Source organism: Amblyomma americanum, chromosome 5 (genome assembly GCF_052857255.1).
Source record: "Amblyomma americanum isolate KBUSLIRL-KWMA chromosome 5, ASM5285725v1, whole genome shotgun sequence".
Classification (NCBI taxonomy): domain Eukaryota; kingdom Metazoa; phylum Arthropoda; class Arachnida; order Ixodida; family Ixodidae; genus Amblyomma; species Amblyomma americanum.
Genome location: NC_135501.1, coordinates 172389067 through 172407710, shown reverse-complemented (window position 1 = coordinate 172407710; position 18644 = coordinate 172389067). Strand labels below are relative to the sequence as shown.

The window sequence follows — 18644 nt, the reverse complement described above, 5'->3', positions numbered from 1 at the left end:
CTTTGATTTTCAGCGCAGCGTTTAGAATAGATTAAACTACGGCACTTATCCGTACGTCATCGGTACTGAGACATTAGCAGGATCTAATAAATATTTGTAACAATTTACAATGATGAGGCGCTTCACGCATTTCTTAGTGTCGATCCTCTTTACAATAAGTTGAAGCAACATAATAAAAAGTGCGATCAAGAAAGCTGGGTCTCTCACCTTACAATTATTGGAGGCAATCATCTGCACATTCATAAGGCTTCTTTCGTCGTTAGCAGCTGCTACGACGAGTATAGCGTCAGATAGAGAGAGAGCAGTAAATTCAGCGTTGTCATAATTCCAGTCAGCAGACGATTCCATTCTACTTCAGCTTGGCTGTTTAATGCTGAAACAAAGGCAAATAAACCACTGAACTTATTATAATAGAACATTCCTTGAATAGGCATGCATGATTTTTCTCCAAAATATGCAGACGCAAACACAAATTAACTTCATTTCCTGAAGTATCATTTATTTTCATGATATGGTGATAAAAGCACGGCTTGAAAATTCGCGTATCTATCATATTCGCTCTTAAATGTTTGTATTATTTTCTCAGGCATCATTTGGTTCACAAATACTAAACATTTCTTTGCAGATGCACTCACCGCAGATGATGGTTTTGAAAGTTGCCGTCGCTGCGATAGCCGGTCTCTTCCCGGAAAACGTCACTAACGGAGGTGGCGCCACCCAGGTGCCACTACGGCACACCAGCTCCCGTGGTCCCCGCAGCTCGTAACCTTCGAGGCAGTGGTAACGCGCCACAGATCCATCGGCCGGCGTCCGCCAACACGTCTCCTCGCCACTCACGTTGTAGTAGCCGTTGACGATCTCTGGCGGCTCCGGCGAGCATCCGGCATCTGCGCAAGCAAGCCAAGTTTAAGCTAGATACTGACAGCCTTCGACAGTTTTGTGCTGACGGAACCATCCGCCAGTACTTGGGAAGCGTACTGCCTGTTGAAGAGCTGTATAGTGCTCTCTAGTAGAGGGACACTGAGCAGAGAAGAAGTTGGCCTGTGTCGCTAAAGTACCAAGCATTAATCGCAGAATACCACTCCAATCGAAAACGGAGCATTTATAAGTTGGAAAAGACCAAAAACAAAATACTAGAGGTGACATCGCCGGCCCATTTCGCAATTAAAAGAGGCTCTGAAGGGGGCTCTGATAACATGGCGGTATGCCTGAGATGGTAAAGCACGCTGCTTTATGAATATTGTCCAGCAAGAATTTTTAATGCGTTTTGTAGAAGCTAGTTATCTTTAGTCAAATTTTGAATTTCAGCGTGTCATTTTCTGCCGTACTGCGATGCCCGGAAAGCAGAAAGGATCCCTCTCAGGCTGTCGACCTTTGTTCTTGTCTCTTCTCTTTCAAGAGCATAAAGTTATTGACTGATTGAAATTTTTACTGTATAGTTCCTCACGTTCCTACTATTCTTCAAAAACAAACATACGTTTTGAGAACACCATCACCGCACTGTTGCAGTTACCGGCCCTCTTCTGAGCAAACTGCTAACCGCTATTGATGCTAGCGCATTATTATTCGTTAACGCCCCGGAGAAATCCGAAGCTCGCGTTAGCCTTTGATGGCATGGGCAAATACTGACTTAACCATTTCCTTTAGGCTCAAGCGATTATGTGATTATTCCGCGCTAGTATGTGACATCGGGCCTCATTGAGCCCCATGTTATCTTCCTAAATTCTCCTTCCTATCATTAAAACGGGCCTGCATAAAACGGTAAATGAATACACAGCACGGCGAAAAGCTGCTACGAAGATCGTACTATGAAGACGAACTTTTGTGTCTCCCACAGCGCATGGTCCACCGTATCATTCGTTGCACCTGTCATTAGTAGTGGGGACTGTGTTCTACTACAACACTGTAGCACTAGTCGGAGGCATTCATTTTGTGGCTGCCAGCGCAGTTTCTTCATGTTCATGACAGTAGCCGAGCGGGCAGCATAGTAATCGACAAAGGCAGCGCTGGGTGACATGCCCCCAACATTGCGCGGGTGCAAGCCAGGGCTGCTAGCCTTCCGCCCAGTAGGAGACGGCACTTCTGGATGCTGCCTATTCGCCACACGCTTCCACAAGTAGCCGAAAAATCTCCAAAAAGCTCACACCTTCTTTCTACAAGAGCAATGTTGTCCTGTCCATGCTGCCTGCTCGGCTACTGACATGCATACGAAGAAAGTGTGCTGGCAACCCCGAATTGAACGCCTCTGACAAGGGCTACCGTATGGTGATAGAACACAGTCCCCACAACTAACGACAGTCACCAAAATCGATACTGTGGATCATGCGCCGTGGGACATAGATAAATTCAAATCATATGATACGGTCCTCGTACTTTTACAAAGCTGGCAGCAACAACATTATTTGCACTGCAGTAAGCCCCTTATTTGTGAGTGAGTACAACCACTTCTCCGTGCTAAAAAAACCACCCACCTCCGAACAGTTTGTGGGAGATGCCGGTGCGCCAGTCCGTGCCCAGGACAATGACGTGGCAGCGAAAGGTCAAGTTCCGGTAAGACAGCCAGTCGCGAACTTGGAAGACGCGCTGCAGTCGAACGTCGTAGGTAGAGTTGGCCGCTACCCGGACACTGTCGAAGGGCATCGTGTTAAGGTACACCCCGGTTTGATCATTGTACACGTCGCACGCTGGCGAAGGCTTGGGGAACATCCCTCTGCAGTCCAGCTCCACGGCTTCTGTGCACGAGACGCGGTCAGAGAAGGTCGTCCAGCTGCCTTCCTTGCAAGAGTCGGCAGCGTAAGGGCGGAGAGGGACTTTGGTGAGAATAGCTACAAAATGCACGCTCTTATTTCTAAACAGTCCATACCAAGGCCTAGCAATATAATATATATTAGGGCGCTAATATTTTTTTCAAGGGCATTGCATTGTTCCCCCTTCGTTCAACACAGAGGTGCTGAGTTCTAGTTTGAAATTTGCAGGAGGGTCTATGAATTAACAATAAAAATCACCTACCGGAGAGAAGGGGCAGAGTAAAGAGGAATGGGAAGTCTACAATCACTGGCACGGATAAAAACTGAAAAACTTACATGCAGTCTATGCTCACGCGCGTTTACCACTTGGCTCAGCTTTTTTTTATTATTTGACTTTTTCTTTGCATCAAGGTGCTCAAAAAAGGCTGCACGAAAATATATACGCTTTTTTTAGCAAAAAGGTCACAAATTTTGAGGCCTATTTAGTCGCTGAGGGTAGGTACCGACCTCCAGTCATAAGCACGATCGTTGCAGCATATACCAGGGCAAGTCATGGATTCTACTAGTGCAGTCTTCGAATCGGTCTGCACTAGGTATTTAGGGCGGCGTTCTACTGTCTTGCTTCTTCGACCTTAGACGCGCGTTCGGCCGCCTTCGTTCACGTGCGCCCACATAATACTACTGCTTCCAATCAATAATTTTTGAGCTCCGCCCTGAAACTCAGGATTCTTTAGGATCTCTAAGATGTTTCCCAGTTCGTTCATCGTCCATGCCCTCAAATGGTTGCAGTAGCAAAGAAACCGACTACTTTTAAGCTGAAAATGACTCTACAAACATTAAAAGTAGCCTTTTATAATGATTATGACGATGATGATGATGATGATGATGGTGATTAATTTCTTTGCCTTCAGTTTGTTAGATCGGTAGTCTTCGCCTCATCGGCTTTTGCGCACTGACGATCAACGCCCTTAAACCATCACCATCTGTTATTTCGGCATTCAGTACGGTCTAGGGTCTTTTTTTTTCAAGCGATGTTTATTGCCTCAGGGCATAAAGGTTATGAAATCTTCAGCGTCAGTTTTATTCAGTGGGGAAATGTGATCTTTGCCGAGTTTAGAACTAGTCAGAAGCTAATAATTACGGAGTCAAATGGAAAGGAGCGCTGACTCTTCAAAGCAGCGCCCATAAAATGCCCTTCTCCCCCCCCTCTCCCCCCGAATTCTTCTCCCGACTACTGCTGGCTGCGGCAAATTGGCTTCGTAGCGACAGTGACAGGTGGAGCATGCACTGTATCGCGTATAGACTGTAGAAAAAGTTTCCAGTGGCTCTAATCGCGGCACCGAGGAGGTGGCAGCGATAAGGAGTAATCATATACAAATGCATCCACCATTTGCGCCAGCAGTATGGTTCCCGCGCGGCGGGCATCACAGCGACTACCAGACACAGCCCTTATCGGTTGCGCTGGCGCAAATCGCACCGCCAGCGCCTGCGTCTCTGCCCAGTCACCTTTTAAGCGACAGCACACACGGCTAAATTATTCGTTTGTTTGCAGGAGGAACGTTTGAGAGCACTGCGGCACTGCCATTGCGGCGCGATAGCGGGCTTGTCAGGTGGTATTTTTTTATTTCGCGGGCATTTGCAGTGAGAGGAAAGAAGTACTACGTAAAAGATGAATAGTTAGAAACTGTTCAGTCCAACAATTTGCGGGCCGTTCTACAACTTTTCTATTAGAAATTTTTCCTAAGTTCGTTGCTTGCGAAGTTGCTTATATAATCTCGGCTATATGTGCAATTAAGCAGAATACGAAAATCTGTGTGACTTGCTCCATACGATAGCCAGAAACATGCATTTGGTCGCGTCGTCTTAGAGTCCCTAGGCATATTTTTAAACCCTGGCTAAAGCTAGCTCAGACACCACGTACATTTTTATTCTTAATTTTTAGCTCGTATTTAGCTTCCAATCACAAATGGAAGAGGCGAAAATTATGCATATTACGTTGAGATAAACCTCACGAACGTACTCGGGAACTCATTAAGCTAAACTGGACATGACATCCAACACAAAATTTGAGCACGAATGATACCGGAACACAGTAGAAAGGTCTCAGAGTACAAAACCGATTCAAGGCTTCATTTGTCTTTCTCCGTCAGCCTCTTGCGCATGCAGCCAATTAGAAAACTAGCTTCCCATAACCTGGGCCACATAATTGGCGCATGAATGGCAGTTCTCCAACCAGTACGGAACGCCTGATTAGCCTACACTCACTGACCTTCTCGGCGAGAGCTGTCGAAATTCGCTGGTTAAATTCGGCGCAGTCACAATAGTTAGCCACGTGCAAAATATGCACCTGAACGAATGTGCTTCTCTCATCACGCATGGCAGTTGTACACTACTAAACTGCTGCTTGAGCTGTGCCATGGTCGAAAATAATATTGGTGTTAGTGCAAAGATCACTATGCTTTCCGATTTCACTGATAAGTCCTCGTGCTTTTTTTTTCACTATGTTCCGGTCTACTGGAATGCGAGGAAGACGCTGTGCTATCGAATTGAGCGCACGCAGCGACACGTACAATCACTCACCGACGATAACGGTGAGGAAGAAGTCGTTTTCGGAAGCACCGGCGTCCGTCTCCACCCTGCACGTGTAGTTTCCCTGCATGGCCATGTCGGCGCTGAGGATGGTGATGAAGGAGGGAGAGCGGTTGCTCAGGTCGACTCGCTTGTCGAACAGGTTTCGCGCCAGCGGCCGGCGCCCCTTGCGCCACACGTACACCTCGGCGCCGTCCTTGAACCAGAGCACGCGGCGGAGGTCCTCGGTGGGAGACAGCACGAAGAAGCAGAGCAGCGTGGCCCCTTCCCCTTGCAGCACGTACTGCGTCTTGTTGCTGTCGGACAGGAGGCGTACCTCGGTGACCACCACACCCAGCACGCCTGCATATCATCATCACCTCCATCACAATCATCACCGTCACGCGGATCGCACCGGCTGCAGGACAAACGCCCATCCTCACACTACCCATTAATTCCTCCCCCACGCTAGTGTCTTCTTATTACACCAATAAACATCTTAGTCTCATATCTTCACCTGAACGTAGGTAACCCACTTTTACCGTCTGTGTTTTCCTTCCTTTGGAGTCCAGCCTATTACCCCAAGAGGCCATCGGCCATCTTTTCGCTGCATTGCACTCCCACCCATGTTGACAGCTTCCATTGTCATGCCATTAATCTCTTCTTGAGTCCTAATTCACGTTTCTATCTCTCTGCATATTAAGCTGTACCCTCTTATTTTCTTTCCATAACAGAGTGGGCTATCGCTAATTGAGTTTCGAGGCATTTCTTTCGCCTGCAAGTTTCGTTTTCATAGGCGAGTTCTGGCGTGTGCAGACTGCGCCCAAGGAATGATTGTGCCCGAATGCGTGTGTATTTGCACTTCGCAATAGTTAACGAGTGGAAACAATTAAACTCGATTAGAGGTATGCTATTCACGCTTTTGAGATACTGAGCTAAATTTTTTCGTAGCTTACATATCCAAATAAAAATTTAAAATTGTTTCTATCACAGCGGATCAAACACTTCTCGATAACAAAGTACTGACTGCATTGACAAATTATGTATGTACGTTATGTTAGTCTCTTACACATGTAACGAGCATTTGCCGGTCATAAAGTTTTACGTAAAACGTGCGGCTGGAGCAGGGGTGAGTCAGTTATCACGGCAACTGTTCATAGCACTGATATGGCGTGGAATCGAAGTTACGATATAAACTTCAACAGCTACTGACACAGAAATGTTGGCTTCACCGGCTTAGTTCAGAACCTCTTACATATCTCAATAGTGCCATGACAACGAAGACCGGATAAGAGAAGCAGTGGTAGGCAAAGGTTCTTTAGAAGATAAGAAGCTAAGACTACGCAATGATATTTAATTAGGAATTGGGCAAATGATTTTTTTTATTAACGATGCGTGGGCGTTGTAGCAAGTAAAACAGCTTTGAGATTTAGGCTACATTAATCTGCCCAAACGAAGAATTTTTTCATTGTGCCTTTCTCCCGTTCGCGACGAGAAGTGTCGTTGCGTAGCCTTGCAGCTCCATTACACTCCCCGGGGAACAAAGGATGGCGGCAGAACACCGCCCTTTTTTTTCATTCCTTCTCTTGATGTCTTCCAAATAGCGAGAAAAAGTGCTGCTAAAGATTCGTCGCGTTGAAAGCAGACAGAAAGCTACATAAACACAACCACAAAATAAAAAAACTACACCCACAGAATTTTTTGTATAGCTAAGGAAAAAAAAATTGGCCATTAGTATCACGCACAATAGCCAGTGTTGCAAATGGGTTGCAAGCCCCAAGGGTAGCGTTGGCCTGGCGGCCTGGGGCAAAGCTGGAAACATCCGAAGGTCCCGGCAAAGGATGAGTCGACTGGCAACAGAACAACTTGTTTATTCTGGCATCGCCAAAAGAGCAGCCGGTCAGGGCGACCACGTTACTCGAAGGAAGGAATCGAAGTCTCCCTTGCCGTCCGGGGCAGCTCCTTTTTATACCCTCGGAGTAGAGGGCAAGAAGGAACGGCTTGGGATGAGTCGCACGAGACGGCGACGCACAGACATGTACAGACGTGACGGGCGCGTCCGCCGGGCCGGCGCCGGTCAGACCTCCTCGCCTCCCAGTTGGGGAGCTCCTCTCCCCGGCTGCCGCGCTTTGACAAGCGTGGGCACCAACATGCACACACACACACACGCACACACGACGACACGTGGCATTGAAACCTGCCTGGACGCGCTTGGCGGGAGGCGTTACGGCAGCACTGAACGGGCCCAAAATGACCGCCACTTTGAACGAAGCACCGGCGTCCGTTGCATCCGCGCCGGCTATACCGCGCGTCGTAGACGAAACGTAACAGACCGCCCCGCCGGGAGAAGGAGATCCCGATGGTCAGGGGACTGCATCCGCTGTCCATAGGGATGTCGCTCGAAGATGCTCGTAATCGAAACCGGTCGTCCCTCGACGTTGCTTGAGCGCAGCGCACAGAGAAGGCCTCGTTCTCAGGTTCAGGATCACACAGGACACTGCAAAGTCACTTCGGGAGAGTTGCCATTTTTGTGCTCGTTCCCAGCAAGCGTTAGAACTACGCCGAAACGCAACCGCTCAGTCAGCAAGCGCGAGACAACCCTCACTAAGCTCTGCCAGGCTCTTTCCCCTTTTATACTACTGCCTAGTTCCTTACAGTAGTCAAGCAGCACTCAGAACGCGTCCACAAATTGGAAAATTGCACTAGAAAGCACATAATCACTTTGAAACACTAAACAAAAGCAATATGTTAAAAATCCTGCCTCAGGAAGAAAACATCACTAACAAACAACTTTGAGGCGGATTCCCAAGTTAGGGGCTTCGACTTAAGCCATCGGCGTTACCGTTGAGACCCCCCTTTTTGTAACGAGCCTCAAAGGAATATTGTTGCAAAGCGAGGCTCCAGCGCAGGAGGCGGCCATTTTTGGGAGAGATGGTCTGCAGCCATTGGAGAGGGCAGTGATCCGTCTCAATGATAAACCTCGAGCCGGCTAGGTAGCATGACAATTTCTGAACGGCCCACACGAGACACGCACACTCTTTCTCGGTGGCGCTGTACGCCTGCTCACGACAGGTCAGCTTACGACTAGCATACAGGACGGGGTGTTCCACTTCTCCATTGTCCCTTTGGCACATTACAACGCCCATGCCTCGCTCACTAGCATCGCACTGAACAACGAACCCTTTTGTGTAGTCTGGCGATCGTAGCACAGGCTGGCTTGTTAGGGCGCTCTTTAAGGCGCTAAAAGCTCTTTCCTTTGTCTCGCTCCAGACGACTGTTTGGGGCTCTGTTTTTCTTAGAGCATCCGTCAGGGGAGCCGCGATATCGGAGTAAGGAATCGAAGTCTCCCTTGGCGTCCGGGGCAGCTCCTTTTTATACCCTCGGAGTCGAGGGCAAGAAGGAACGGCTTGGGATGAGGCGCCCGATACGGCGACGCTCTGACATGTTCAGACGTGACGTGCGCGTCCGCCGGGCCGGCGCCGGTCAGACCTCCTCGCCTCCCAGTTGGGGAGCTCCTCTCCCCGGCTGCCGCGCTTTGACAAGCGTGGGCACCAACATGCACACACACACACACACGCACACACGACGACACGTGGCATTGAAACCTGCCTGGACGCGCTTGGCGGGAGGCGTTACGGCAGCACTGAACGGGCCCAAAATGACCGCCACTTTGAACGAAGCCCCGGCGTCCGTTGCATCCGCGCCGGCTATACCGCTCGTCGTAGACGAAACGTAACACCAGCCTCTTAGCCTTTGTTATAGACGAAAGAGTGCCGCTTAGACGCACTGGTTTCTTTTCCCATATTTTTTCCCTTTGCTGCGACAAAAGCAGATATTTTGGCACTGCTGCTAGAGCTCGTTACAAAAGAAGCTGTCTTTGTTGAAGACGTTTATATTTTAATCCGCTTTTCTACAGTCCCATATTTCTGTAATTGGTGCTTTTGTGTACCGGATAAGGAATAGAACGATTCAACAATTGTCGGCAGGTTTTGTCATCTGGTTGCGAGAATCAATAATCTTGGTGCCACGACAAAGCGAATGAATATGTGCTCTCTAGCGCGCCTGGCCTTAATGCCTTTTATTTCGACTCCAGAGCAGTGCAGGTGCCCATTAACTTTGTAAGTGGAGGAGGAGGAGAGACTTTAATGAAACCGGAGAATTCTGCCTGATTGTTGGCCTGGCATGCTACTCCAGGTTGTAAGAGTGAACTACTGTCGGCAAATAGGATTCGTACATTTTTCGCCCTGGGGGGAAATTGGTGCAGGTGGAAGGCAAAAGCCTATACGGAAAGCTGTCGGATTGTTCTGTTGAAGTCAATTTATATTGAAAGCAATAAACACGTGAGCCGATTGTCGCGCCGTTTGAGTATTCATCCGGGTAACGTTAAGAAACTTAATAGTATGGTCAAGGATTGTCAGAACATAAGAATGCGTTAGTCGCTTTCATTTCATGCAGGCCGAAACTTTTCAAAACAGACTCAGTAGTAACATGAGCGGTATGATGCGCGGGACTTAATTGAATAACACAGGTGTAAATTAGCTTCTTTACTAATGGCCCAATAAGGATATCCAAGCTTCCTTTCAGTTTCAAGGTTCGTAGACACATTTTCCTGAAATTTCTGTACTGTAGCCACATCGTAACCTTTTTAAATCCTTGAGGCAGTGCTATAGGTAGTAAAAACTGTGGTTTAAATTGCACCAGCTAAAAAATGTCCAGAGTAGATGCGCGAAATTCACATTTTAGCTCATTAATTGAAATAGGCTGCAAGTACCGGGTGGTTCACCTAAGATATTCTGAAATTTATTTATTTTTTTAGTGAGAAGAAAGCTTTCTTCGACATAGTATTGTCAGTGGTGTAGCGTATCAGAATACAGTTAGGATGTGCTGACTAGTAGGCTGGTTAACTAAAATTGAATACTTAAATTCTTAACTAATAACACTAGGCTCCTTATTTATTGAGAGGCGCGTAGCGCGTAGCGCCATTTCCTTTCCCCCAAAACTAATTTTTATTTTCGTGCGATGCCGGCAGACGCTTTCCCGCTTGACCAAAAATCAAGGTCAAAGTCGAGATAGTTGGTGTAACAGCCGCTGGTGTCGCTGCTTTAGCTGACGCCCATAATTTATCGAAGGAGAATAGACCGGTTTCTGCAATAGCTTCACTTGAGCGAAGAGAGTGGGAAAGGGCAGAGAAAAAGGTTCCTAGTGGCACGTCAACAGGACCAGATGGTATTCCGATTATGTTTATAAAGATGCTAGGACCAAAATCCAAGCAAGAATTAATACAGGTAGTGAATAAAATGATCGTGGATGGGAAAGTCCCCGATGAATGGCGATTAAGTAGAATGAACATGAGATATAAGGGAAAGGGGGACAAAGCTGACGTAAGTACCGTCCCATAACAATGACATCTGTGGTGTACAGAGTGGTGATGCAGATTATAAAGGACAGATTGCAGGCTTGGGTGGAGAACGAGGGGGTGCTGGGGGAGCTACAAAATGGGTTCCGGAAACAAAGGAGGTTGGAGGACAATCTGTTTTCATTGACGCAGTGTATAGAGATTGCTGAAAAGGAACACAGCCCCCTATGGCTAGCATTTCTGGATATTATCGAGCCTATGACAGTGTTATTAGGAGTATTTGTGGGACATACTGGGCACATTGGATGTGGAAGTTGGAGTAATTAATCTTTTAAAAGATATATATAAAGGTACCAGAGTGCTTATAAAATGAAAAAAAAACGTATCAGAGCCGGTAGAGATACAGCCGGGGGCTTAGGCAAGGATGTCCTCTGTCTCCTTTGTTGTTCATGTTGTACCAGCAAGGGTTGGAGACCAGCAAGGGTTGGAGACCAAGCTAGAGAGGAGGAGCAGACTATGCTTCAACCTTTCTTTTTTCAAGCAAGGATAATTGATTAAAAATTCATTGCCGGGTCTAACATACGCCGATGATATAGTGCTAATGGCTGACAACAAGGAATATATACAGAAGTTGATAGACATATGTGTTACAGAGGGAGACAGATTAGGTTTTAAGTTTAGTAAGAAAAAATCTGCAGTCATGATATTTAATGATGAGGTCGGCGAGCATAGAATACAGGAGTTCATGCTAGAAGTAGAGGATGAGTACAAGTATCTTGGGGTGTGGATAAATAACGGTGTTGAGTATCTGAAAGAGCATGGAAAATATGTAATGAATAAAGTTAGTAGGAATGCAGCTTTCGTGAAAAATAGAATTACAATAGGTATGAAGTGGTAAGAGGGATCTGGAAAGGGGTAATGGTTTTTAGCCTGACTTTCGGTAATGCGGTGCTGTGCTTGAGATCAGACGTTCAAGCAAGGTTAGAAATTAAAGAACGTGGCGTAAGGAGGCTATCTTTGGGAGCACATGGCAATACACCAAATCAGGGGGTACAGGGTGATATGGGATGGGCGTCGTTCGAGATCAGAGAAGCTAGCAGCAAGATAGGATTTGAGGAGCGATTAAGAAAAATGGGGGAAAAGCAGTGGGCTAGGAAAGTTTTCAGGTACCTGTATATAAGGAATGTTGATACGGAATGGAGAAAGCGAACTAGAAAATTGACAAGCAAGTATCTGGACAGCAGTAGCGGGCAAATCAGCAATTATCAGTTAAGAAAAATTTGAAGAAACACAGAGAGATCTGCGGAAAACAGGGATGCTGACGAAATCAGCACTGGGAACATACAAGATTTTTCAGCAGGAAATTTCCAAAGAAAATATCTATGATAATTGTAGGGGAAGCTCTTCGTTGTTTGAGGCCAGGACGGGAGTTTTGCGGACTAAGACATATAGTCAGGTACCACGAGATAGACACGTTGTGCGTTGCGTGCGGAGAGGAGGAGGAAACGGCTGAACACTGGATACTTTTCTGTAAAGGGCTTCACCCTACAGTGGAAAGCAGCGGGGCTGATTTATCCAAGGCATTGGGGTTTAAGGACAGTGAAGGGAAAGTAGATTTTAAGCGAGTAGAATTAACCAAGCGAAGGGTATCTGATTGGCGGCTAAAACCATGAGAAGAGTAAAATTTCATGTCATGGCTTGGTGGCTTGCGCCACCGCCCGATTTAAAGGGCTCAGCCGTATCCACCCATCCATTTGTCCGCCCGTCCGTCTGTCCGCCCATCCATCCATCCACCCGCCCACCCACCCACCCGCCCGTCCGTCCGTCCGTCCGTCCGTCCATCCATCCATCCATCCATCCATCCATCCATCCATCCATCCATCCACCCATCCATCCATCCATCCGTCCGTCCGTCCGTCCGTCCGTCCACCCATCCATCCATCCATCCATCCATCCATCCACCCACCCGTCCATCCGTCCATCCGTCCACCCACCCACCCACTCACCCACCCACCCACCCATTCATCCATCCACCCACCCACCCATCCATCCATCCGTCCGTCCGTCCGTCCATCCACCCACCCACCCATCCATCCGTCCGTCCGTCCGTCCGTCCGTCCGTCCGTCCGTCCGTCCGTCCGTCCGTCCGTCCGTCCGTCCGTCCGTCCGTCCATCCATTCATCCATCCATCCATCCATCCATCCATCCATCCACCCATCCATCCATCCATTTTCATGCGTCGAACCGGACTACCACCAGTTATGCTCATGGTTTGACCTCTAGCTATATGCAAGGTCAAACTTGCGGCGCCACTGACAGCTCGAAAAGCTGGTGTAGTGAAGGTTTTCGCTTCAAGAGAAACAGCGTGTTGCATTTTGTGGCATGATGTGTGTTATTTAATGTCCCGTATATGCTAAAAGAGAGACACTACCGTGAAGGCTTCCATACTAGTTCCCACCAACTGGGCATATCGCGGACATCACACACGCGCGGACATGATCCAACACTTGGGTGTTTTTTTTCATTTCGCCTCTATGAAAGTGCGGTAGCGTTCACCTGTACCATTTAATAAAAGCTTTATTTCAATGAATGCAGTGCAGTTTTACTGGTTACCAAAAATGACACTATTTTCAGTGGAGACTAAAAATACGAACTGCAGGACCACTAAAATGCAGAGAAGCGACGTCCTGCACTCGTAGTTCACTGCGGCTACAGTGGACGTGAACGACGTTGCAGTCAGAAGTTTCAAAATAGATAGTTAATTAAAAAAAATTCTAGCTGCATATCACTCGTCACAGGTTTCTACTCGGGAACGGAACACTTAACAAGCTAGCCACTCATCTCACCGTAAAAAGAAACCAATTGAGTGCTAGTAAGCAAGCAATGAATACAAAACAACCTCATGTTATCGTCCAAATACACTGCTTGCTCGGCACTTTAAATTTTTCCGACCAACTTATAAATGCCGTGGAGTAATCATTAAAGTCACGCAGCCTGCGCCACATCTTGAGGTTAGCGGCCAGAATCCTAGGCCAGAGAAAGTTGGATAGGAAAAGTCACATAATTTGAACTCTGGCGCACGAAGCCGTCCCCGGCAACGAAGCGGCCCACGAGCTGGCTCGAGATCTCTACCGCCGAGCTGCTACAGGGCCCCTCGATGACCGAGGGAGCGGAGAGCGCATGCTAAAATATGGGGAGACCACGCATCATGATAGATTGGAGCGCAGACTGGTGCCCCCGCCAGACCAGAAATTGGACAACAGACAAGCAGTCACGTGGAGGCGACTGCAAACTTTTACGTTAATGCGAACCACATGTTACCCGAGGCCAGGAGCGATAAATGCAATCTTTGTGGCGCGAGAGGGACCCTCGACCACATAATATGGGAATGCCCGTACTCTCTCGGGGGGGGGGGGGGGGGGCGTGCGTGCGTGCGTGCGTGCGCGCGCGCGCACACACATGCACACACACACACACACGCGCGCGCGCACGCGCACACACGCGCACACGCACACGCACACGCGCACACGCACACACGCACGCACACACACACACACACACGCACACGCACACGCACACGCACACACACACACAGTGTCCCCTCCCCCTGAGCTCCAGCTCCTGCTCGTCCTGCTGAAGAGGCTGCTGGGACTCAAGGCCTCCCAGCCTGCGTCTGAGGTGGCGGCACCCGCTCCCTGACCTGCGTGTCAGGGGGTGGGTAGATCACCTTATTCGTTAGACAGTAAAGTTTAGTCTATCTGTAAGAACATGTAGGCCAATCTGGATGGCTTACCATAATATACCTGTCCACTTTATAGCCAAATAAAGAAAACAACACAAAAATACGAGCAACCCCGATAGCCTTTCTGGAGTGTTCGTGACAGTAATGTGTACAGCTCTGGCTCATGCTTCGCGGCAATTTCCTCCTGCTGAAAAGACGCTTCACCCATTATTCCTTCCTTCTCATTCTATGGTGCAGTGCCACTCAACGCACGGTTTACGACCTGTTGGTCGTGAGAGGGACACACACTTGACCGCCATAGCGAGCGACTCGAAGGGCTGCGCCACAGTTTTATGAGCCTTTTACCCCCCCCCCCCTCCCCCCATCCCTGTACAGGACTGGCTGCAGTACCTGTGTCTAGAGCACCATTTCGAGCTTTCCGGATCCAAGAATTCCCTGCTTTGTGCAGTGTAGCGGCTTCGTGCAGGCGTCTACACCATTACAGGTGCGACTGATATAAAAAGGGGGCTCTCAGTTGGAATCTGGAAACCGAATATATTTTGAAGTTTAATTCAGAAGTACAACTGAAGAAACGATTTGTCACGAGGAAAACTTTATGAAAATATATTACGCAGCTCACCCTCAGACGGAGCGAAACAGCCACCGCGGTGGCTAAGTGGTTATTGTGGTCGGCTGCTCACCCGTAAGACGCGGGTGCTGACCCGGCCGCGGCGGTCGAATTTCGATTGAGGCGAATTTCTAGAGGCCTGTGTACTGTGCGATGTCAGTGCACGTTAAAGAACCCCAGGTGGTCGAAATTTCCCGAGTCCTTCACTGTGGCGTTCCTTACAGCCCGAGTCGGTTTGGGACGATAAACCCCCATACACCATAAACCGAATTGAACTGTTAGGCTTCGTGCTAATAAAGTCTTCCCTTTCAGTTTAGTTTGATCTGCATGTGTTTCGCAAAAAAATTTAACTTGTCGCTTGAAGTTTGTTTATGAGCTAAAGAGGTGGCCGTTCTAGGCATTTTTTTTCTTTCTTTACACATTTAGCTTTGTATGCAATCACAAGGAAAGCTCGTGCTGCGAACTGGGAAATGCTACTGAAAAAAACTTGCGTTCGTTGTGGCTGCTTTGCGGTCACATGCGCTGTCCATATAAGGTGGCCAAAGCAGCCGGCAACAAATTTGCAAAGCACAAAATGTTGGGTTGGTGAGTGAATAGCTAAATTCCTTACAATACTTTTTTCTCCCAAATGAAATATGGTGTGATAAAAACAATGTTACTGCCGGTGCATAAAAACACGATGCATATATAAAACAAAATTTGGTGGAAACAAAGGCGTTTATAAATAGCGCCGTCATTTGTGCTACCTCTAATGTTAAATCTGAGCCAGGCAAGTTCATAAATTGAATGTTAGGGGGAGTCATGTCCAACATAGTTAAGTAGTAGTAGTAATAACTTTAATCATAAAAATATATGGGTGCGTCTCGGTGTAGAGACACTCTTCACATCTTTTGAAGTGGTCTGTGGCTCTTGCGGCAGGGTTGGAGCCCCTAGTCCGGGGCCCCACTGTTACGTTTCGCCTACAACGCGCGGTATAGCCGGCGCGGATGCAACGGACGCCGGGGCTTCGTTCAAAGTGGCGGTCATTTTGGGCCCGTTCATCGCTGCCGCAACGCCTCCCGCCAAGCGCGTCCAGGCAGGTTTCAGTGCCACGTGTCGTCGTGCGTGCGTGTGTGTGTGTGTGCATGTTGGTGCCCACGCTTGTCAAAGCGCGGCAGCCGGGGAGAGGAGCTCCCCAACTGGGAGACGAGGAGGTCTGACCGGCGCCGGCCCGGCGGGCGCGCACGTCACGTCAGAACATGTTCAAGCGTCGCCGCATCGGACGCCTCTTCCCAAGCCGTTCCTTCTTGCCCTCGACTCCGTGGGTATAAAGGGAGCTGCCCCGGACGCCGACGAGAGACTCCGATTTCTTCTTTCGAGTAACGTGGTCGCCCTGACCGGCTGCTCTTTTGCGATGCCAGAATAAACTAGTTGTTCTGTTGCCAGTCGACTCATCCTTTGCCGGGACCTTCGGATGTTTCCAGCTTTGCCCCAGGCCGCCAGGCCAACGCTACCCTTGGGGCTTGCAACCCTTTTGCAACAACTGGTGCCAGCGGTGAGATCCCGACAACGGAGGCCAGCAGCGAAGATATGCGGTTAACTGTATGCTGAGCAGCACAACGACCATCCGGGAGCAGTGCAACGAGCCCTGTGTGATGACTGGTTGCCTGCAGCGGAACGACTGCGCTGAATTCTTGGCTGCGAGGTTTGGTGAGTGCGGGACTTTCTTCTTGTGAGTTTTGCCAGGCTTTTGTTAGTGTCAGAAACAGAGCTGGTAATTGTGTTGTCGTTGCTGCCGGGTTAGTTTGCGGCAAGACAATAGTAGGCAGTAGAGAAAGCAGCATTCGGAGCAGCCATGGATTTGAAGTCGTTGCGCAAACCGAAATTGCTGGAGCTTGTAAGAGAGTTGGGTCTGGATGTCTCAGACAAACTCAGAAAACCAGAACTGCTAAGGGCTATTCTTGAGTTGGAGGCTGAGGATGACGAGCTGTCGGAATGCCTTGAGACAATTGAGGAGAGGGAGCAAAAAGACGAGCGCGAACGTAAAGAACAAAAAGAGAAAGACGAGCGCGAACGTAAAGAACAAAAAGAAAAAGAGGAAGACGAGCGCGAACGTAAAGAGCAAAAAGAGGAGCGCGAACGTAAAGAGCAAAAAGAGAAAGAAGAGCGCGACCACGCTTTAGAAATGAAGCGTCTCGAGGTAGAGATGGAACGCGCTCGTAATGGAAGTCAGGCACACGGTGCAGGAGAACGGGTATCGTTCAAAATGACTGACCTGATGCGGCCGTTTAAGCTTGGAGAGGACATTGGTTTGTTCCTGGTTAACTTTGAGCGAACGTGCGAGAAGCAGGGGTTCTCTCGGGAAACGTGGCCACAGCGCTTGCTCACTTTGTTACCCGGCGAGGCGGCCGACGTAGTCGCTCGCTTGAAGAGAGAGGAGGCAGAGGATTTCGACCAAGTGAAATCGAGTCTGCTAAAAAAGTACAGGCTGTCAGCGGAGGCGTTCCGTCGGAAGTTTCGGGAAAACGAAAAAGGCAGAAGTGAGTCATATACAGAGTTTGCCTACAGGCTTATGTCAAACATGCAGGAGTGGCTCAAAGAAGAGAAAGCGTTTGGTGACCACGAGAAAATTCTGCAGTGTTTCGGGCTGGAACAGTTTTATAGTCGGTTACCTGAGAACGTGCGGTACTTGGTCTTGGATAGGCCAGACGTTAGTACAGTGGCTAAAGCCGCCGAGCTAGCCGAGGAGTTTGTGACGCGTCGGGCTCGCGGAGCTAAGGACGGTCAAAAGGGTGAATTTGGCTCCAAGTCTGAGAGGCCGAAGTTCACACCCATGAGAGCATGGGGGGACACGCGTAGTGCGGATGCGAGTGAAAGCAGTCCGACCGAACGTAAGGAGACGGCGGCAGCCGAAGCCGAACGCAGAAAGCGGTTCGAGAGGAGGCAAGCGCGCGTGTGTTATACGTGCCAGAAGCCGGGTCACTTTTCGGCGCAGTGTCCAGAAACAAAAAGAGAAGTCATGTGTTTGTCTTACTTACACTTACACTTACACTTACACTTACACTTACACTTACACTTACACTTACACTTACACTTACACTTACACTTACACTTACACTTACACTTACACTTACACTTACACTTACACTTACACTTACACTTACACTTACACTTACACTTACACTTACACTTACACTTACACTTACACTTACACTTACACTTACACTTACACTTACACTTACACTTACACTTACACTTACACTTACACTTACACTTACACTTACACTTACACTTACACTTACACTTACACTTACACTTACACTTACACTTACACTTACACTTACACTTACACTTACACTTACACTTACACTTACACTTACACTTACACTTACACTTACACTTACACTTACACTTACACTTACACTTACACTTACACTTACACTTACACTTACACTTACACTTACACTTACACTTACACTTACACTTACACTTACACTTACACTTACACTTACACTTACACTTACACTTACACTTACACTTACACTTACACTTACACTTACACTTACACTTACACTTACACTTACACTTACACTTACACTTACACTTACACTTACACTTACACTTACACTTACACTTACACTTACA

General features: G+C 48.2%; 1 protein-coding gene across 1 annotated transcript in view; it reads right to left on the bottom strand.

The window, feature by feature from the left end:
- Positions 1–284: 284 nt before the first annotated feature.
- The window catches only part of LOC144134349 (uncharacterized), a gene marked incomplete at its 3' end in the record, with an annotated part of 103856 nt that continues 85496 nt past the window's right edge, over positions 285–18644 (bottom strand). Inside the window, exons 4-7 of the mRNA XM_077667280.1 lie at positions 5328–5678; positions 2472–2810; positions 636–887; positions 285–373 (exon numbers count right to left, since the gene is read on the bottom strand). Of these exons, the coding sequence (XP_077523406.1) occupies positions 285–373; positions 636–887; positions 2472–2810; positions 5328–5678 (1031 nt within the window). The remainder of the gene's footprint in view (positions 374–635; positions 888–2471; positions 2811–5327; positions 5679–18644) is intronic.